The sequence below is a fragment of the Leucoraja erinacea genome, chromosome 9, assembly GCF_028641065.1.
Source record: "Leucoraja erinacea ecotype New England chromosome 9, Leri_hhj_1, whole genome shotgun sequence".
Taxonomy (NCBI): Eukaryota; Metazoa; Chordata; class Chondrichthyes; order Rajiformes; family Rajidae; genus Leucoraja; species Leucoraja erinaceus.
The window spans coordinates 7,037,222-7,059,664 of record NC_073385.1 but is presented as its reverse complement, the minus strand read 5'-3'; the positions used below and the strand labels follow the sequence as shown (position 1 = coordinate 7,059,664).

The 22,443-nt window shown below is 44.3% G+C and overlaps 1 protein-coding gene across 1 annotated transcript in view; it reads left to right on the top strand.

Annotated features, from left to right (window-relative positions):
- si:dkey-288a3.2 (protein phosphatase 1 regulatory subunit 37) overlaps positions 1-22,443 on the top strand; it is a 207,461-nt gene that overhangs the window by 100,833 nt on the left and 84,185 nt on the right. The window contains exon 10 of the mRNA XM_055640097.1: positions 1,579-1,745. Within this exon, the coding sequence (XP_055496072.1) occupies positions 1,579-1,745 (167 nt within the window). The remainder of the gene's footprint in view (positions 1-1,578; positions 1,746-22,443) is intronic.

Sequence of the window (22,443 nt, the reverse complement as noted above, 5' to 3'; positions counted from 1 at the left end):
AAACACTCACAATCAGTCAGGAGGCAACTGAGTATCACGGTTTCTCCACAAGGTGAAGCATTACAACTACCGGCACTACATCGCGAGGATCATCTTACATTGGGCAAAAGAAGGTTGGCTCGAATCACACCTCCTGCAGGTCAAAAGGTTGTTCGTTCACTGCTTGTCTCAGCAACACATCAATGATCGGCAGATTACTCAACTAACATCCAAGGTTTGCTACTTCTAAAAGCACGTATCAGCAGATATAGGAACAGCTTCTTCCCCATCATCATCAAATCTCTGAACGGTCCTCTCCCAACCTGCCGCACCTTGACACTTGCACTTTTAAAAATCTGCACTTTCTCTATAGCTGAAGCAATATGACGCTGTAACACCATATTCTGGTACATATTATTTGCAGTACCTTGTATAAAATCATGAGAGGAGTAGATCGGTTAGACGCACAGAGTTTCTTGCCCAAGGTAGGGGAATTGAAAACTAGAGGGCATAAGTTTAAGGTGAGGAGGGAAAGATTTAATAGGAATCTGAGGGTTTTTCCACACAAACGGTGGTGAGTGTATGGAAGAAGCTGCCAGAGGAGGTAGTTGAGGCAGGCCCTATCACAACTTTTAGGAGACATTTGGACAGGTACATGGATAGGACATGTTTAGAGGGATATGGTCCAAATGCAGGCAGGTGAGACTAGTATAGAAGGGACATGTTGGTCAGTGTGGGTATGTTGGTCCGAAGGGCCTGTTTCCACACTGTATATGACTATGATTATCTGTTATATTTGTGTATGACTTAATTGTACTCAAGCACAGTATGATTTGACAGGATAACACACATCCAAAGTTTGTAACTTTACCTCGATACACGTGACAATAATCCAACAGTGCCAATACCAATGGTGTTGAACATAACTCATGAGCCACATCAGAAAAGCTACTGCTGTGTTGGATTTTGGCTCACCAATAAAGAGTACCTGACAATATATTTCCAAGTCAGCAGGTTGTGAGAATGGACGAGGAACTTGCAGGGAGGTCACACGCTGGCATTCTTGGTAGTACAGATCCCAGACTTGGCAGGGGTTGCCTGAGATGGACAGCACAGTGCCGCAGCGGTAAAATTACTGCCTTTTAGTGCCAGAGACCCTCGGTTCGATTCTGTGTATGGGTGCCGTCTGTACAGAGATTGTACGTTTTCCCTGGGCACTCTGGTTTTGTCCTACAATCCAAAAACATACAGGTTTGTAGATTAATTTGGCTTCGGTAAAAATTGTAAAATTGTCCTTAGTATGTAGAATAGTGTTAGTGTACGGGGATCGCTGGTTAGCACGGACCCGGTGAGCCGAAGGGCCTGTTTCCACGCTGTATCTCTAAACTAAACTAAACTAGACTAAACTAAAAACTATGGAGAAAATCCATCAGTGCATCTTGCAAATGTTACATACATATTGCATGAACAAAGGACATAATGTGTTGGGTGGTGTGTGGAAATTGTGATCAAGCAGGCTGATTTACCTGGATGTTGTTGATCACGTTGAGTGTACTTGGATTTTAGCTGTCTTTAAATTTGATTGTAATTAACCTTTAGGAGCTATAGCCACAGCAGAATTCCTTGTCGAGAGCTCTGGAATCCTAAGGCTGGATCTTCGACGGAACAGAATAAAGACCGGAGGACTGATGGCCCTCACTCTGGCCATGAAACTAAATCGGTCGCTGGTCCAACTGGATTTGGACAAGGGACCAGTGGGTGAGAAAGTAAGTAGATACCACTTGACCAAGAAATAATGTTTAGATCTGAATCACTCCAGCTATAAGTGCACTGTAAAACATACTTCGATAAGTTGTTTGATATCATCAGATGCCATTCCAGGAGCTGATGGGAATAAGGTGTAAGTGGTAAACATACCACCAAAGATAGACACAAAAAAGCTGGAGGAACTCAGTGAGATAGGCAGCATCTCTGGAGGGAAGGAATGGGTGACGTTTCGGGTCGAGACCCTTCTTCAGACTGGTTAGGAATAAGGGAAACGAGACATATAGATGTAGAGATATAAAGAACAATGAATGAAAGATATGCAAAAAAGTAACGATGATAAAGGAAACAGGCCATTAGTTAGTTGTTTGTAGGGTGAAAAATGAGGAGCTAGTGCAACGGGGGAGGGGGGGGGGGGGGGGGGGGGGGGGGGGGTAGAGAGAAAGGGGAATGCCGGGGCTACCTGAAGTGAAATAAATCAATATTCATACCACTGGGCTGTGAGCTGCCCAAGCAAAATATTGGATGCTGTTCCTCCAATTTTCATTTAGCCTCACTGGACAATGGAGGAGACCGAGGACAGAAAGGTCTGTGTAGGAACTGGAAGAAGAATCCAAGTGTCCAGCAACCGGGAGATCAGGTAGGTTCAGGCGGGCTCAGCAAAGCTGTTCCGTGAAACGATCGCCCAGTATGTGTTTGGCCTCGCCGATGTATAAGAGTCCACATCTTGAACAACGGATACAGTAGAGGTTGGAGGAGGTGCAAGTGAACCTCTGCCTAACCGCAAAGGACTGTCGGGGTCCCTGCAATACCACCAACCTGGAGTTGACTTTGGACCTATTGGTTGAATTTCTGGGAACATTTGAAATGTGACATGAAGAATCTTGGAGGAGTGGTGCTTTATTTTATCTCATTCTTTCGCAGCCCATTGTATTCCTGTGTCTTGCAACGTGGCTCCATCTTGGGTGTTATTGAAATGATAACAATTATTTTGATCACAATCCCCAGAAATGTCTTGTTTGGCAGACCAGGCTACTCCTTTCATTGCCCACTATCAACAAGCTCGTAGTCTAAGTGGGAAATGTCATCTTAAGATCCCCATTAAAGAAAGGGGTGCGGATTCCCCAAGATGATATTGTGGTTGAGAACCAGTGGAGATACTTGAAACATTAGGATGATTTCATTGCACTTGAGAAAGATTTTTAAAATGGAAAACATTTTCATCGGGCAATTGAGCTTGTTAACTCCCTTGATAGACATAAAATGCCAGAGCAACTCAGCGGAACAGGCAGCATCTCCGGAGAGAAGGAATGGGTAACGTTCCTTCTCTCCAGAGATGCTACCTGTCCCTCTGAATTACTCCAGCATTTTGTGTCTATCTTCAGGATAAACCAGTATCTGCAAGCTTTTCCACAAATGTTTACTCCCTTAATTTTATGAAGTCAATAATAATGTATTTTTGTCTTGAATTCTGACTATAAGCGATGGTAAACAAGTTAGAAGTTCCCTAACTTGGCCATGTTGGAAAGTTACTTACTTAGTCATAGCCAATGGATGAGTTAATGGCCATGATGTGTGTCAATGGAAAGTCAATGTTGAGATTTGTAAAGGAAGAGTTATAATGAGAAAGCAGACTTGTGGGATTACCTCCATACCACTATGACAAAGCACAGACATGGCCTCAAGGGATCCAAGGAACTATGTTGATGCTTTTTCTCGTATGCTTCATTGCTCCTACTTTACTCATTAATGGCATATATCTGAGTAAAATAACATCGCTATGAAGGTTTCCTACGTGTGAACTAACATTGAATTAAAAATGTAACTTATGGAAGGCACATTGTATGCTTGCTTTCATCATTTGTGGCGTAGTGTTTAAGACTCAGGAAGTCGTCTTGTAACTTTATACAACTTTGGTAAGATCACATTTGGAGTGTTGTGTGTAGCTCTTATTTCCCCATTACCGGATGGATAGGGAGTCTTTGGAGAGGTTGCAGAATAGGTTTTCTCAGATGCTGCCTTGATCCCGACTACGGGAGCTATCATAGAAACATAGAAACATAGAAAATAGGTGTAGGAGTAGGCCAATCGGCCCTTCGAGCCTGCACTGCCATTCAATATGATCATGGCTGAACATCCAACTCAGTATCCCATCCCTGCCTTCTCTCCATACCCCCTGATCCCTTTAGCCACAAGGGCCACATCTAACTCCCTCTTAAAAATAGCCAATGAACTGGCCTCAACTACCTTTTGTGGCAGAGAGTTCCAGAGATTCACCACTCTCTGTGTGGAAAATACTTTCTGTCCTGTCTGTACTGTACTGTCTGTATAGAGTTTCCACGTTCTCCTTGTGACCTGCGAGGGTTTTCTCCGAGATCTTCGGTTTCTTCCCACACTCCAAAGACATACAGGTTTGTAGGTAAATTGGCTTGGTATAAATGTAAATTGTTCCTAGTCTGTGCAGGATAGTGTTAATAAGCGGAGATCGGTGGCCGGTGTGGACTCGGTGGGCCAAATGGCCTGTTTCCACGCTGTATCTCCACACTAAAAAACAAACGTTTAGTTCATTAGCTTATTGCCGCATTCATTAGTTTAGTTTACTTTCGAGATACAGTGTGCAAACAGGCCTTTCGGCAAACAGTGTCTGTGCCAACCAGCGATCACCCCGAACACTAATACTATTCCACACACTAGGGAACATTTATAGAAGCCAATTAACGTACAAATCTGCACATCTTTGGAATGCAGGAGGAAACTGACGTTCCCAGAGAAAACCCACGTAGTCACAGGTAGAACGTGCATACTCCACAACGACAGCACCCGTAGTCACGATCGAACCTGGGTCTCTGGAGCTGTAAGGCAACAACTCTACTGCTGCGCCACTGTGCTGTCCTTCCTATAAAGTAAAAATGTGCAAACTCCACACAGACAGAAACGAAGTGCTGCACTCTCCTGCATAGTAATAATCAAGTGCTTCTCGATGTTGTGCATTGTTTTGCTTCCTATATCATAGGTTGCCTTTTCATACATGAGAATCCCTATAGACATATAAATAACTAGACCAAGTGGGACCCGTTAGGACCACCACTCACCGATAGCCCCCAACTGCGCAGGCAGGCGCGGCTCATTTCCCCTCATCCCCAACACTCCCTCCCTCTCCACTTCACTCTCCCTCTTCTCTCCCCTCTGCTCCTCCCCTCCACCACTCCCTTCCTCGCCTCTCCCTCCCTCTCCTTTCCCCTTCCCTCAGTCACTCCCTACCCTCAGTCACTCCCTCCCTCCCTCCCTCACCTCTCTCACCTCCCTACTCCCCTTGATGTCATTGTGAGGTGGAAGCTGCTGTTTTTTTTAAATGTAAATGAGATCCCATTGTGATGTCACTGTGGGGTGGAGAACTGCCGACGGGGCAGTTTATGTAAATTACCATTGTGACGTCATAGCTGCTAACTGCCACTGCAAGTTCAAGTGATTTTTCTCAAAGTGCGGTTTTGTAAAGTTTAAATGTGAATAACTTGTAAAATATAACATTAATCTGAATTAAACTTGGTAAAAGCACAACACAGGACATTTGTGAGTAAGGTGGTCCAAATATTGTAGTGCTATCATGTATCGTTTTGGCATGGTTCCGGGCGCACTCAGGCAGACATGCAGACACACACTCACACAGACAGACATACATAGAAACACAAACAAGATGAGAGTTTTAGTAATATATAGATATTTTGAATGGCAAACTAAATCTATGCTGTTCGATTGTTGAATAGCTATTTGTATTCTGTATTTTTTCAAGGGTATTTTTGTCATATGCATGAACCGGAAAGCAATGAAATTCTTGCTTGCTGCAGTTACTCACATTAGATGCAGTTATTCACATTAGATGCAATAACAACAAAAATATATACACAATAAATTATCAGTTATTCTGAGGAAATTAGACCATAACAGTGCAAAAGCCACATGGAGGCAGAAAAATGATATTCTTTTGCACAGCTTGGAGTTCTGTCACCTTTTCAGTGCAGTCAATGCACATTGTAAGTCTGAAGGCTGAAAATTCAACATTAGTTTGAAACTACAATACCTGTATTTCTTTACTGAAATGCCATCGACTATATTATTGCAACACAACAGGAACACTGTGACACCTGAGGTTATTTACTTTTTAAGGATTGAAACGACTGAAATGTTGAAGCAAAATGAATTGTACATTGATCTGCAATTATAGATATGATTTCAATGGATTTCCAATCGTGGTGGTCTCAGTGGTGTACATGTCAAACACATACCCATAAATGTGTGATTTCTATACATTCCCATGATTAAGCAAGAAGTTTCTAAGGAATTCCTGATGTTGGATCCCTGGTTTGTCTCTTGTTATTTTGTTCTTCTCAGTCTGGGCGGCACGGCGGTGCAGCGGTAGAGTTGTTGCATTAGAGTGCGGTGACACTGCAACTTATTTTTATTGTGTTATCTATACTACCAAGCACAGCCACACGCCTTATTATGTCAACTGAGGTTGCTAAATATTTGCCTGAAAAACATGGGCTGCACCACATCTTCTCCATCCGACCTACAGCTGTAGGCAGTCCCTGAGAGAGGGCATGTCCCAAAGCTATCATTACACATGTTTTCATTTGCAGTGGCTTTTCGCAGCTGTACCCTATGTCTTAATGAAGGCACCAGACAGGCACCACTGTCCTCTCTGTTAAACAACAACAACAACAAAAAAAGAACTTATTGAGTTTAAGTAATTACAGTTCTCCGCTTGCAGTTGCCAAGCAACCTAAACTCTGAACAATTAGATTTGTCGCCCTCCCTAAAGACTGCTGGGATATTACCAGCCGTTAAGCAACAAGCTGACCCAATATAGAGAGCCCCAGGTGAATTCCTCAGATCAAAATAAAAGGAGAAGCCAGCTTTGTTTCATTATAATTATACAATAGTTTAATTAGTCAGACACAAAATTATTTCTTTACAGATCTAGAAGGATACTGTTAACCAGCATTTAAGTAATATTTGATCAGTTTGGCGTTGCCTTGACAGTTAATGCAGTGGTCTAACACTACATAGGCTACTGGGCAGGTTGGTGATTGTACTTTAGTTTAGTTTAGTTTAGAGACACAGCGCAGAAACAGGCTCTTCGGCCCACTGAGTCCACACCAAACAGTGATCCCCCCTCATTAACACTACCCTACACACACTAGGGACATTTTGTTTTACATTTATACCAAACCAATTAACCTACAAACCTGTACGTCTTTGGCGTGTGGGAGGAAACTGAAGAAAACACACGCAGATCACGGGGAGAACGTACAAACTCTGTACAGACAGCGCCTGTAGTCAGGAACGAACCCGGGTCCCTGGCGCTGTAAGGCAGAAGCTCTACCGCTGTGCCACCGTGCTGCCCTTTGTGCGCGGGTGAAATCACATGGCAAATGTTGACCCACACCATATTGAATCTGAGTCTTCATCTAAACCTTCTCTAAAACAAAAACTAAAACTTAAAGCTAAATCCCAATGACAGCCAGGTATCTATATTATATTGTGTAAAATCTACCAATTCAAAAAGACTCAGATGCCTGTGGTACACTTTCCCACTTCAGTTGCCCGTTCTCCAGCTCGATAGAAGTGCACAGTGACAATTTCCAAACTCTCTTCTGAGAGTTGATGAGGAAAGGGAGATTTGATAGTTCAGAATTGAAGTTGTCAATGTTTTACTTTAACTTTGGGTTCACATGTAATTTATCAGCGCTGGATTTAAACCACTGCAAGTCCAAGGTCTGGCTTCAGAAGGATATCTGAACCTCAACTTCATTCTGGATTGTCTTCAAGGTCAGGTAGAAACAAGAACATGCAGATGCTGCTTTAACAGGAAAAGACACAAATGGTTGGAATACCTCAGCGGTTTAGGCAGCATCCCTGAAGAACATGGATAGGCGACTTGGTGTTGATCAGTCTGAAGTGGGTCCCGACCTGAAACATCACCATCCATGTTCTCCAGGGATGCTGGCTGAACTGCTGAGTTACTCCAGTACTTTGTGTCTTTTCTTGTCTTCAAAACTAGTGTCTTTCCTCTTCCCTTTCCCATTCTTCTTTCTCTTCCTCTTCTTCTTTCGATCTTCTTCCTCGCCTCCACCACTTGGGATCGAAGATGGCTTCTTTAAACTCCACCTCGGTGTTTCTGGTGTGGCTGAAGAGTCCCACATAATCTTCACCATGTGGGCCATCAGCGATAAAATGTAGTGAGCAGCACCAATCTTTGCACATGTTCCTTTTCAACTTTGCACATGCCTTTGACCCTGTTAACCAAGAAGCTTTCTGGAGAATCCTGCTTGAATTCACCTTTGCTCTGGAATTCTCTGTCTACTGCAGGGTACATCCAAGCTGTGACTCTGACCAACAAGCCAGTTGTACAGAATGGGATCAACAAGACTGTTTGATCAGACCCACCCTCTCTTCAATCTTGTGTTTTGAAGAAGGATCTTTAACCAAAAACGTAAGCTCAGTTTCTCTTTCCTCAGATCCATTCCACAAATACTTTCAAGTATTTTCCATTTTTACTACAAATTTCCATCGTTATTTGGTTTTCATTTGATTTGATTTTCATCCTCTCATTGTAATATATGAGTTGCTATATTGTAACTCACCTCCAATAAGAAGAATGTATACATAATGATATTAAAAAAAACCCTTCATCCTTGGTTATATCTGCTCCAAAAGCAAGGTTTGAAGAAGGGTCTCGACTTGATCCACTGAGTTACTCCAGCATTTTGTGTCCAAGGTTATCTGAACTGCAGACATCAATTTACAGTGTGTGGATGGAACCGGTACATGTGCACATTCCAGAGGGTGATCCTCTGTATGTTATTCTCAACCTCTACATTACACTATACAATAGGACAGGTGTGAATCTAACTGTCCAGATGACAATGGCCCTCCACCATCCCAGTCCCCTCAAACTGTACTTCACACAAGCAATCACGTTTAGTGGAAAATACAAAGGTAGACCAAATGCTGGAGAAACTCAGCAGGTGAGGCAGCATCTAAGGAGAGAAGGAATAGGCGACGTTTCAGGTTGAGACCCTTCTTCCGAAAATACATATCACTTTTCAATTACAGGAACAAAAGATGACATACTTTGTTTTGCCTAGTTAAAATACACTTGCATCTTCTTAAGTTACAATACCATCGTATGTGAGCATTGAAATCAGAAAACCTGAAATAATTTATATTATTTGGTCTGTATTATATTATTATTGGCTTCTGAACCATACACAAAATACTGCATTTAGCGCATGTTATTCATGTGCTTAAGAATTCATCATAGAGTCATAGACTCCATGGGGCAACACGGTGCCATAGCAGTAGAGTTGTTGCCTTATAGCACCAGAGACCCGGGTTCGATCCTAACTCCAGGTGCTGCTTGTACAGAGTTTGTACGTTCTCCCTGTGACTTGCGTAGGTTTTCTCCGGGTGCTTCAGTTTCCTCCCATGTAGGCTTGCAGGCTAATTGGCTTGGTGATATTGTAGAATTGTCCCTAGTGTGTAGCGTGTGCTAGTGTACATGGTGATCGTTGGTCGGCGTGGACTCTGTGGGCCAAAGGGCCTGTTTCCGCACCATATCTCTAAACTAAACTAAACTAAGACGTATCATGAGTTTCTCCAGCAATTTTGTGTACCTTCGATCTTCCAGCATCTGCAGTTCCTTCTTGAACAAGATGTATCATGTTGGTGACCCTTTAAAAATAGGATTACAACGATTTCCGGAAAATGTTTGCCATTTTAGTTTTGAACAAGTTAATGGTGCAAGGACGTAAGCACAAATGTTGACTGACTATTTAAGTGGATTAAGTTAGATAGAGCTCATAAAGATAGTGGTCAGGGGATAAAGATAGTGGTCAGGGGAACCGAGAAGGCAGGAACGGGATACTGAACGTGGACGATCAGCCATGATCACAGTGAATGGCGATGCTGGCACGAAGGGCCGAATGGCCTGCTCCTGCACCTATTGTCTATTGTCTATTGATTATAATGGGCGAAGGGCTGCACCGACTGCTGTGCACACTGCTGAGGTGAGGATAACATGAACAATGACCTTGCACAAAATAAAACCTCCAGCTGGGAGCTCACAGTCACGGACATAGACACGGTGCAACAAATATCCTGTTGAAGAAGGAAGAGAAATGGGCAACAAAAGTATCGCTCAAATCCTCCACCCATCACGAATGTAGTATTTCAGAATTCCCATTAAACTGCCTCAGCTATTCAACAATAAAAGAAAGCCTCTTCCAAGGTGGACATTTTTTTTTTTTTATACCTCCTTGCCAGCTGTTTTTCTGTCATCCAGATTTAATATGCAATTGCATGTATTTGCATATTAAAGGACTAATTAACTCCTGAGAGCATGTGTGTGAGAGTGGTAATAATTAGTACAATGGTCGCCGGGGACCCATCTCTGGTGCATTCTTTGTGGAATCCAGTGTCGTGCGCTGCTCTCTTGGAGTTAGTACTGACCATGTGCAGTTTGTAGTTGCCTTTGTTCCCAGGCGCTGAGGGGCTGTACTGCATACGACTCCTTTCTTGTACTTTCCGTCTCTTTGAAGTATCTTGTCAGATCTCGCTGAATGCCTGACATTAAGCCAGCTGCTAAAACTCTGGCAGGCTACCACGGCAAGTGGAAAAGAAAGAAATCCCACTTTTGGTGCATGCTGAACATTCTCTGGCAACCGAGGAGTCTCAACGCCCCTATTCCATGAAGAACACCCGTACAACACATTAATAGTGAAAGGCCTGGATAGAGCGACTTGTTCAGCTTTGTTTAGTTACGTTTATTGTCACGCTCACCGAGGTACAGTGGTAATCCTTTGTTGTGAAAGGCTAGGATAGAGCGAATGTGGAGAGGATGTTTCCACTAGTAGGAAAGTCTAGGACCAGTTTAGTTTAGTTTATTGTCACGTGTACCGAGGTAGCGTGAAATGCTTTTGCCGCGCGCTAACCAGTCAGCAGAAAGACAATACATGATTACAATCAAGCTATTTACAGTGTGATAGGATGGTTCAGATGCCTGATAATAGAGGCCAGAGGGTATAGCCTCGGATTTAAATGAATTACCTTTAGAAAGGAGATGAGGAGTTTCTTTAGCCAGAGGGTGCTGAATCTGTGCAATTCTTTGCCACAGGCGACTGTGGGGGCCAAATCAATGGGTGTTTTTAAGGCAGAGTTTGGCAGAATCTTGATTAGTACAGGTGCCAGTGGTTATGGGTGACTGGAGAATGGGTTTGAGACGGCAAGATAGATCTGCCACGATTGAATGATGGAGTAGACTTGATGGGCCAAATGGTCCAATTTTGCTCCTGGAACTTATGAACCTATTTATGTTTGAAATATCTGCTGGAGTTAGTTTTATTTCTAAACAATATGAATGGGAGAAATCAGGATTTTTGATGCCTTTATGATAGGGACTTAATTTGTCATTGTACAAAGATGAAAGGTCCTTAACCTGAACGTTACCCCCTGATTCTTTCTCCACAGTTGCTGCCTGACTTGTTGAGTTTTTCCAAGCATGTTTCTTCTTTTCATTTTGGATTTTCAGCAGCTGCTGGCTTTGGTTTTGTGTAATGTAAAGCATGTTTTTCACCTAAGTAAGAAGAAATGAACAGAAATAACCCTTTCAGCCCTTTGTGCCATTCAATCAGAGATCTTTCAGTCCCTTACAAAACATGCTTCGCTTTTCTAGGTGGTTTCCCAGTGGACCGTCAGGCTATCCTTGATCGGACTTTGCTGGCTTTGCCTTACATGAAACGTTATTCCGTTATCATATATCTGTGCGCTGTAAATGGCTTTCTGCTGACATGGTTAGCATGCAACAAAAGCTATCCACTGTATCTCACTACACGTGACAATAAACTAAACTAATCTTCATTTGGAATGTTCATCGTTTAGAGCACCTATATAGCTTACAAAGATTGTAAGTCTTTTATCTTATTGGACCCAGAGTTAGTTAATGGCAGCCAAAGGGAGAAGTTGTGACTTTGCGACAGGTCCAGAGGTAGTGATGATGATAGAGGTGAAGGTGAGTTGTGGATGGGAGGGGTATGTGGTTACAGGCTTGGAAATATCAGCTATGCATCTAACTCCCATTTACCTTTAAGTGACTTCTGCCGGTAATGTGTACCTGGACAAGAAAAGGCGAGAGTTTCACTTTCAAGAAGCATGCCAGCACTTAGTTTTGTTTAGTTTGGAGATACAGCGTGGGAACAGGTCCTTTGGCCCGCCAAGTCTGTAGAAACCAGTAATCCCCGCACACTAACACTATCCCACACACACTCGGGGCAATTTACAATCTTACCAAGCCAATGAGTGTACAATTAATGTGTCGTTGGGGTGTGAGAGGAAATGCAGGTCATGGGGAGAATGTACAAACTCCACATATACAGCACCCGTAGTCAGGATCGAACTCGTGTCTCTGGCGCTGTAAGGCAGCAACTCTACCGCTGCGCCACCAATCGAACTGGGCTGAAAGGCCTGTCCCTGTGCAGTTTGAACCATAGAAGGAATGGAACAACATAGACTTCTTCAGTACTTTCATACCTCCAGACTGTCTAAGTGACTTACAGCCATCTGTAAGACTTTGTGATAATGTCAAGATGGGGAACATGTCTAAGAAGCAAGTACAACCACCAATGAAGCATTGAACATATATATTCTTGTGTTGATTGAACAATACCAGGTAGAATACCTCTGGCACTACAAGGAAATCCTGCTGTAGAATATTTTACTTCACTCTGAGAGGGAAGACAAGACCTCAGGTTGATGTCCCATCTAAAAGCCAGCACCTCCAACATTGAAGCTCTCTCTCGGTGATGCTCCAACATCCTTGGAATCAAATTTCAATGCAAAAAGTTTCTAAAGAAAATGGGGCTGCGTTCTCATAATGAATGATTGAAGACAACATCTCATCACCTGATCTAGATTTAATTTAAAAAAAACATCCACTATATGTAGTTTGCTGAGGATGAGGTCAGGTTTTAGACTTTACTTTAGAGATGCAGCATGGAAACAGCCCCTTCCAAGCCAACCATCGATCACCCATGCACACTAGTTCTATGTTCTCTACCCCTTACACACCAAAGGCGATTTAGAGTCCAATTAACCCAAATTAAAGGAAGTTATTTTAGGAAGGGCTGAGGATAAATGTATTTAGTCAGAGGGTGGTGAATCTGTGGAATTCTTTGCCACAGAAGGCTGTGGAGGCCAAGTCAGTGGATATTTTTTAAGGCAGAGATAGACAGATTCTTGATTAGTACAGGTGTCAGTCAGTGAGGATATGGGGAGAATGGGGTTAGGAGAGAGAGATAGATCAGCCATGATTGAAAGGCAGAGTAGACTTGACGGGCTGAATGGCCTAATTCTACTCCTATCACTTATGACCTATGAACTTATGAACCTACAAACCCACACGTCTATGGGATGTGGGAAGAAACCGGAGCACCCGGAGGAAACCCATGTGATGCCTTATCATGTATATGTACCCTGTGAAAGGCTCGATTGTAATCATGTATTAGCTTTCCGCTGACTGGTTAGCACGCAACAAAAGCTTTCCACTGTACCTCTGCACAAGTGACAATAAACTCAACAGAAACTGATCAAAGTGAGAACGTGCAGACTCCACACAGATGTCACCCGAGGTCAGGATCGAACCCCGAGTCCCCAGCACTGAGAGGTAGTAGCTCTACCAGCTGCCCCACCGAGTCGCGCCTACGTGTTCACAGACAGAATGTGCAAACGTGCAGGTTAAGATCAACTCGGGCCCCGGGAGCTGAAAGGAAGCATCTCAAGACTCAAGAGAGTCAAGCCAAGAATGTTTTATTGTCACATGCCCCGGGTGGGACAATGAAATTCTTACTTGCTGCAGCACAACAGAATATGTGAATATGTAAACATAGTACATAACGGGGGAAGAGAAAAAAAAAGCTCAATAAATAACAAATATAGTGCAGTAATAATATAGTCTTTTGCAGTTCAGAGCTCAGAGCTTATTTGTTGCTCTGTTTAATAGCCTGATGGCTGTAATGAAGAAGCTGTTCCTGAACCTGGACGTTGCAGTTTTCAGGCTCCTGTACCTTCTTCGAAGGGCCGAATGGCCTACTCCTGCACCTAATTTCTATGTTTCTATGTTTCTATGTTTACCGATGGCAATGGTGAGATGAGTGTGTGGCCAGGATGGTGTGGGTCTCTGATGATTTTGGCTGCCATCCCCGACAGAGGCAGCATCATTCCACCTTACGTTCATCCAAGGGTTGGTCTTGTAGCTGCCACCTCTGATGTTAGCTACCAGGTGGATAACCCTTCCTCAAATGCACTTGGTGCTTTCTCTGCCACGTGTCTTAAATCTGAAGACTCCAGTGGCCACTAAGTGAACACTCGGCGAGATCAAGAAAGGTTAATTGCATCGGAAATGTCCTCGTTCTTCAGGGAACGGGGATTCCCCTCTGCCACCATAGATGAGGCTCGCACCAGGGTCTCTTCCATACCCTGCAACACTGCTCTCTCTCCCCATCCCCGCACTCGCAACAAGGGCAGAGTCCCCCTGGTCCTCACCTTTCACCCCACCAGCCGGCAAATACAACACATAATCCTCCGCCATTTCCGCCACCTCCAACGTGACGCCACCACTCGCCACATCTTCCCATCTCCCCCCATGTCTGCCTTCCGCAAAGACCGCTCCCTCCGCAACTCCCTTGTCAATTCTTCCCTTCCCTCCCGTACCACCCCCTCCCCGGGCACTTTCCGTTGCAACCGCAAGAAATGCAACACCTGTCCCTTCACCTCCCCCCTCGACTCCATTCAAGGTCCCAAGCAGTCGTTCCAGGTGCAACAAAGGTTCACCTGTATCTCCTCCAACCTCATCTACTGCATCCGCTGCTCTAGATGTCAGCTGATTTACATCGGGGAGACTAAGCGGCGGTTGGGCGATCGTTTCGCCGAACACCTCCGCTCAGTCCGCAATAACCTACCTGAACTCCCTGTGGCTCAGCACTTCAACTCCCCCTCCCATTCCCAATCCGACCTCTCTGTCCTGGGTCTCCTCCATTGCCAGAGTGAGCAACACCGGAAATTGGAGGAACAGCACCTCATATTCCGCCTGGGCAGCTTGCATCCTGATGGCATGAATGTTGAATTCTCCCAATTTTGCTAGCCCTTGCTGTCTCCTCCCCTTCCTTAACCCTCGAGCTGTCTCCTCCCATCCCCCCGCCCTCGGGTTCCTCCTCCTCCCCTTTTTCCTTCCTTCTCCCCTCCCACCCCCCCATCAGTCTGAAGAAGGGTTTTGGCCTGAAACGTCGCCTATTTTCTTCGCTCCATAGATGCTGCTGCACCCGCTGAGTTTCTCCAGCAATTTTTTGTGTACCTTCGATCGTCCAGCATCTGCAGTTCCTTCTTGAACACAAAGGTTAATTGCCTTTCAGGATGTGGCTCAGATCTTTGACTTTGGACATGGAGAGGTTAATTAATGATTCTGAAACTTTCTGTTCCTGTAAGAGTTTTGCTCGATTTCTGAAGGAGAGTTTGTCAGAAGCTTTGCCTAGAATAAGCTATAAAAATAGACAGTAAAAATGTGATATTGTAGTGTGGCACAGAGTGTGATGCTCACATGACAAGAATTGCCTGCACATCTATTATTTTTACACCCTATCCACCTCCTGTGCATCTCCATGGACTTGGCCTGCAATGACTTTTATTAACACAGCTCATGGCCTCGGAGTGACCCAAAGTATCTGACATCCGATCCGGTGCATTTGTAGTCATTGTTGAAACAATGGAAACTTGGCAACAAAGCATTGAAGAGGAGGCTGGTAGAATCAACCAGCAAGTCTGAAATAGATTATCCGGTTAGTTTAATTATAGTTTTTGTTTATTATCACGTGTCCGGAGGTACAGTTGAAAAGCTGTTTGTTGCGTGCGTGCGGAAAGACGATACAATATTACAATCGAACCATCCACAGCGTAGAGATACATGATAAAGGAAGTAACATTTAGTGCAAGGTAAAGTCCAGTGAAATCCGATTAAAGATAGTCCACGGGTCTCCAATGAGGGAGATAGTAGCTATTAATGGTTATTGATGTTAACAACCAGGATTTCTGTGACTGCCATGCTCGTTGAGAAAAAAGGCATTACTAAATCAAAGATAGACTCCAGACGCGCTGTTTCGTGAAGGTGGCAACATTAACCCTCATACACAATAATAGGGGCAGGAATTGAGCATTAAGTTCAGATGGAGGCAGAAGGATGTGCAGCTGCTGGTTTACAAAAAAAAAAGATGCAAAGTGCTGGAGTAACTCAGCCGGTCAGGCAGCATCTCTGGAGAAAATGGATAGATGACGTTTCGGATCCAACCATTTTCTCCAAAGATGTTATCTGACCCGTATGAGTTACTCCAGCATTTTGTGTCTATCTTGGGTATAAAGCAGCATCGGCTGTTCCTTTTTACTGCATTGCTAAGTCAACATGGGGAACTTTGTTGCCCTCCTATGAGGTAGAGACCGTGGGGAAAACGAGTCAAGGGTCTGGAGGCTAGATGATTTAATGGTCATGTGCACCTTGAACTGAACAATTAAATTCTTACTCGCTGCAGCTTTACAGGCACATTGAACAAAACTACAGCCCAAATAAACCACCGGAGGTTGCAGGTGGTTGCCGGAGGTTGCAGGCAGTGGAAGCAGGTGGGGAGACTGACAAAAACCTGCGGGAACCTCCGGCAACCGCACGGAAACCTTGGGTGGGGCGCAAAGTCTCCAGAGGTTTCCGTTCAGGTTTCCTAAGTGGGACAGGGGCATTATGAGGCGGGGGGGGAATGAAAACCTTGAAGAAAATTGACGAGCAATCAGCTTGACAGAACAAATTGAGAAGATCTTGGAGAACTCAGAGGGCAAGGAAGCATCTGTGGAGAGAATGGACATGGGGATATTTTGTGTTTGAAGGCACAAAGTTCTTCAGCTTGCAGGAGGGATCCGACCCAAAATGTCTCCTATCCATTCCTTCTATGGATGCTGCCTGGCCTGCTGAGTTACTTGGCATTTGCATTTTTGCATTTTGCTCAACATTCCAGCATCTGCAGTTACTTGATAGACACAAAATGCTGGAGTAACTCAGCGAGACAGGCAGCATCTTTGGGGAGAAGGAATGGGTGATGCTTCGGATCGAGGCCCTTCTTCAGAAACGTCACCCATTCCTTCTCGCCAGAGATGCTGCCTGTCCCGCTGAGTTACTCCAGCATTTTGTGTCTATCCTCGGTTTAAACCACCATCTGCAGTTCTTTCTTCCACATTTCGTCTGCAGTTCCTTGCATCTGCAAGAGAAGATCTTGCTTTAAAATGTTTGTAGTATTACAAAGTGCCTGTTGATGGCGCTATTGATCCTTTGGCTACCATTGAATTGAGCGCTGCCACCAAATGGCATATTGTATAACTGCAGCTGAAATATACATTGTTTATTGGAGCTATTTGTATGCATACCCATGAATTTCTACACTCGTCTTGGAATGTTAAACATCACAAACTGTACGGCTTGAGTCTATAGCAATCAAAGCATATTGATGTCAGTGCTAAATATTAAATTGATTGCATTGTTGATTTAATAGATCACAGTAAAAAGGAAACTGCAGATTTAAGTGCATTGATGTTATCATGTACTTATTGCAAAACAATTGGGGAAACAGTGGTTTTAAATTTTTATATTTATTTGGTTTCAATGCAATGCACACAGTGCCATGCATTGTGCCATCATTTCAACGATTGGATTATGTAAACAAATCTATAATCATTTTCTCAAATGCCTTTTCACGGAGACGGAACCTATTTATTGATGTTTGCATTTACGCAGAATGTTCTTGAATTTCTGAAGACATTAAAATTTGAGAAAGATTTCCCCGTCGACAGAGATGAAGTTTTTTTTATGAGATTGGGAAAAGCCATACGTTGTCAAGCTGGAAAGGGTACAGAGAAGATTGACGAGGATGTTACTAAGACTCGAGGGCCTGAGCTATAGGTGAGAGGTTGAGCAGGCTAGGACTTTATTCCTTGGAGCGCCGGAGGATGAGGGGTGGTTTTACAATGTATAAAATCAGGAGATGAATAGATCGGGTCGATGCGCAGAATCTCTTGCCCAGAGTAGGTGAATCGAGGACCAGAGGGCATAGGTTCAAGGTGAAGGGGAAAAGATTTAATAGGAATCTGAGGGGTAACTTTTTCACACAAAGGGTGGTGGATGTATGGAACAAGCTGCCAGAGGAGGTAGTTGAGGCTGTGACTATCCCAACGTTTAAGAAACAGTTAGACAGTTTGGGGGGATATGGACCAAACACAAGCAGGTGGGACTAGTGTAACTGGGACATGTTGGCGGGTGTGGGCATGTTGTGCTGAAGGGCCACACCGTATTACTCTATGACTCTATAGAGGTGTATAAGATCAGGATAGGAAAAGATCGGGTAGATGGATAGTCCACACTGACCAGTAATCCCTGTACACTAGCACTATCCTACACACTAGGGACAATTTAAAGTCTTCACCAAAGCCAATTAACATACAAACCTAGAGTTTTACAGTGAGGAAACAGGCCAACTTACCCACACCGGCCAATATGTCCCATCTACACTAGTCCCACCTCCCTGCATTTGGCCCCTATCCTCCAAACCTGTCCCATCCATGTACCTGTTTAAATGTTTCTTAAACAATGTACTAATCCCTCCCTCAGCTACCTCCTCCGGCATCTTGTTCAATATACCTACCAATACCGGTCTTTGGAATGTGGAAGGAAACCAGAGCACCTGGAGAAAACCCACGAAGGTCACGGCAACAACATACAAACTCCATACAGGCAGTACCCATAGTCAGGTGTGGGTATCTAGCGCTGTAAGGCAGCAACTCTACCACCGCCCCACTGTTCCGACCATGCTTATATTTTCAAGGAACTGAAGGGAAAGTGTATCAACATTTAGCTCAGTGCTATAACGGCTGCTGATTATTCTTGAGAAATAGAAAATGTTAGAAATCAAACATGACATAAGTTGCTCAGAGTGTGCGAATAAGATGGAAGGAAGATCACTGAAAAGATGAAGAGAAAATGGATGATAAAATTGGAGGTGGTATTGGCTGAGAGAGATCGAGAGAGAGAGGGTGAAGGCTCGTTAAGAGGAAGATAAATTGTACCAATTAACCCCCCTGATCTCTATTCCATCCTGGTAATTTCTATTTGTTTCCCCTCACCTGCCCGTTCTCAGCTAATTAAAAATATTTTTTTGAATCCTCCCTTCCTATTTCTGACGAAAGATCACCAACAGGACACATTGCACCTTCCACAGATACAGACTGACTGGCTGCGTATTTCTAGGATTATCTGTTTTCATCTCAAGCTGGCTCCCAATACCGTTGTAGCAGATAATTGCACTGAAAGATTTAATTTGATATTCCACTGTGTCTCTTTAAGTTTGAATGAATGAATGAATGAATGAATGAATGAATGACTGAATGTATGATTGAATGAATGAACGGATACTTTATTGTCAAATGTGACAAGTCACAGTGAGATTCTTTGATTTGCCTCCTCATGGTAGGCAAAGAGTCGCTACATTAAGGGCACCAACAAAACTTACAAATTATCCCACGCCAGGTCCTCGAACCCGTGGCGAGAGGAACACCCCCTCCAAAGGTCCTCTTTCTGCACTGTATCTCTAAACTAAACTAAACGCTAAACTAAGGCAAACTAAACAGCTTGAAATCAGGTGCCTTAAAACATAGAGACATGGTTTGGTGCAATAAATCAAGCCACCAGGTTGTTTGATGCTACCTTCTCATCATAGGAGCATGTGGTTAATGGGCTTGACCTTTGTCCTAATTATTGTAAATAAGGCATTTGGGCTGAAATATCTGTACGATTGTGCTCTTATCGAATATTGACGTGTTATTCTTCTTCTTGCGTATGGCGTGCACAGCCTAAAGTTGTAGGACAACTTGTTCTATTTGATCTTATTTGATTGTGCACACCAGGTTGATTGCATTTGCCGAAACAGGGCGGACCACGTGTAGGTTGCAATCTCCCACCCCACATGTTATTCAATATCAAGATCTCACATCTATCTATCTATCCATCTATCCATCTATCCATCTATCCAAAGAAGGGTTTTGGCCCAAAAAGTTGCCTATTTCCTTCGCTCCATAGATACTGCTGCACCCGCTGAGTTTCTCCAGCACTTTTGTCCACCTTCGATTTTCCAGCATCTGCAGTTCCTTATTAAACACATCCATCTATCCATCTATCCATCTATTACTAAAACTCTCATCTTGACCACTTCCTGTCTGCATTGTAACTAAATTTGTGCAAAATCGATTCTTGATAGCGCTACGATTTTTCGCCACCTTACTCACCATTCTCATCTGCTGCAAGTCAAATAAGACTTGTTCCGATCGGTGAAATAGTACAAAAATTATGAAGGTTTTGAAGGTCCCCCCACAGCCCCCCTCCCCCACACACACACACCCCTCACACACCTCCCTCCACCCACCCCCCCAACCCCCCCCCCCCCCACACCCCCACACCCCCCCTCCCACACACCCCCACACCCCCTCCCTGACAACCCCCTCCCCCACACCCCCCCTCCCACACCCCCTCCCACATCCCCATCCCCAACACCCCCCTCCTCCACACCCCCGCCCCTCCCCCACACCCCCTCCCCAGAGTGGTAGGGAACAATGCTTTGGGGGAACGGGTTGCATTGGGGGAACTGGTGAGTGGTGGAATATTACGTTGGGGAATGGGTTGTGTTGGGGGAACCAGGCCTCCCATGTGACTGGGACCTAACGGGTCCCACTTAGTCTAGTACCCTTTATTTTTCAGTTCAGTTTAGTTTATTGTTGCATTTACCGAGGTGCAGTGTAGATCATTGTCACTCATGTTATGAGTCATACTTTGTAGCTACGCCCACTAGTTTAACAGAAAGCTTCTCAGCCCTTTCTCCCTCACTCTTGAGTTACGTATTAAGATGAAGTTACCTATGCTGTAATGCTAATAAAGTCTTTGGATCTTAATCACTGTGTGACCTAAGTTATTCCAACAGCAGAAGCTCAACATGGTGTCAGAAGTGGGATGCTGTTGTTGATGAGGTGCCAAGCTGTTACATACTGCACAGGATGCCACATTCTTGGTAATGAAACAGGGACTGCATAGCAGGCAGAGGGGCTGAAAGAGAACAAGACCCCAAGGTCGCTTTGCTCGTTAATGGCAAGAACTTTTATCTGAAAGTTGACACAGGGGCCAGATGTAAAGTGATCTGTCTAGCTCTGTTGAAAAAGTTACGAAAAACAGAGACTGTCACTCCTACGGCTGCCTCCCTTCTCCCACTTGCAGGAGGTCCAGTGCACCCTATCGGTCAAGTCGAGTTACGTTGCTGTCTTAACTCACGTGTCCACAACCTGAGTTTCTATGTTGTTCATGAGGATGTGCCGTCTCTGTTGGGTGCCAACGCTTGTCACGACCTGGGACTTGTCTCTTTTAGCCCTTCTATTTGTCATCTGACTACAATCTGTGACTTTATCCAACAAATCCAGACACAATACAAAACTTTGTTTGACGACAAGCTGGGCAGGCTGCCTGTTGAGTACACAATTGCCATTAACCCTGAGATAATCCCAGTGGTCAGCCCAGCACACAAGATTCCGCATGCTATGCGGGACTGTGTTCAAAGTGAACTCAACAGAATGGTGTCTCTAGGTGTGATTGCTCCCGTCACTGACCTCGCGGATTGGGTCTCCACCATGGTTGTGGCAACGACGATGAATAAAGATGAAATACGGATTTGTATCAACCCTAAGGACTTAAACACAGGCATTAAACAACCTCACTATCCCATGTGCACAGTAGATGAGATTGCAGCGCAGATGGCTGAGGCCACAGTATTCACTGTACTAGATGTCAAGAGTTCATTCTGGCAGATTTCGCTAACACAACTCCTCCAAGTTAACCACCTTCAGTGCACTGTTCGGGCGATACATATTTCTTTGCATGCCTTTTGGCATAAGCTCTGCCAGTGAAGTGTTTCAACAAGCTATGGAGCAGTTGTTTGTAGGTTACCCATGCTCCATTGTAGTGTGGACGAACTGTCGAAAAGCAGGATGCTAATCTGACAAAGGTCCTGGATCGCGCCAAGGCCATTAACCTCAAGCTAAACCCTCAAAAATGCAAATTCAGGGTAAGTGAGGTGAAATACAGAGGCCATGTGTTCACTAAGGACGGCCTAAAAACTGATCCGGCGAAAACCAGTGCCATCAACGAGCTCCCAGTGCCCACAGATGTGCTCAGTCTACAAAGATTCCTTGGCATGGTGAACTACTTGAGCAAATGTATTCCGGACTTCAGTGACATATCAGCGCTGTTGCGCCAACTTACACACAAAGACACTGTTTGGACCTGGCACGAGCAACAGCATTCGACATTCTTAAGCAGCAGATGTCTTGTGCTCCTACTCTCACTTATTTTGATCCTAAACGACCGGTCACACTGACTTGTGACGCTTCACAACACGGACTAGGCGCAGCATGTCTTCACGATGACGGTAGAGGCAATAAGCCTGTTGCCTATGCCTCGGTGCACTATGACTGACACAGAACAACGATATGCCCAAATTGAGAAAGAGCTACTGGCGGTTGATTTCG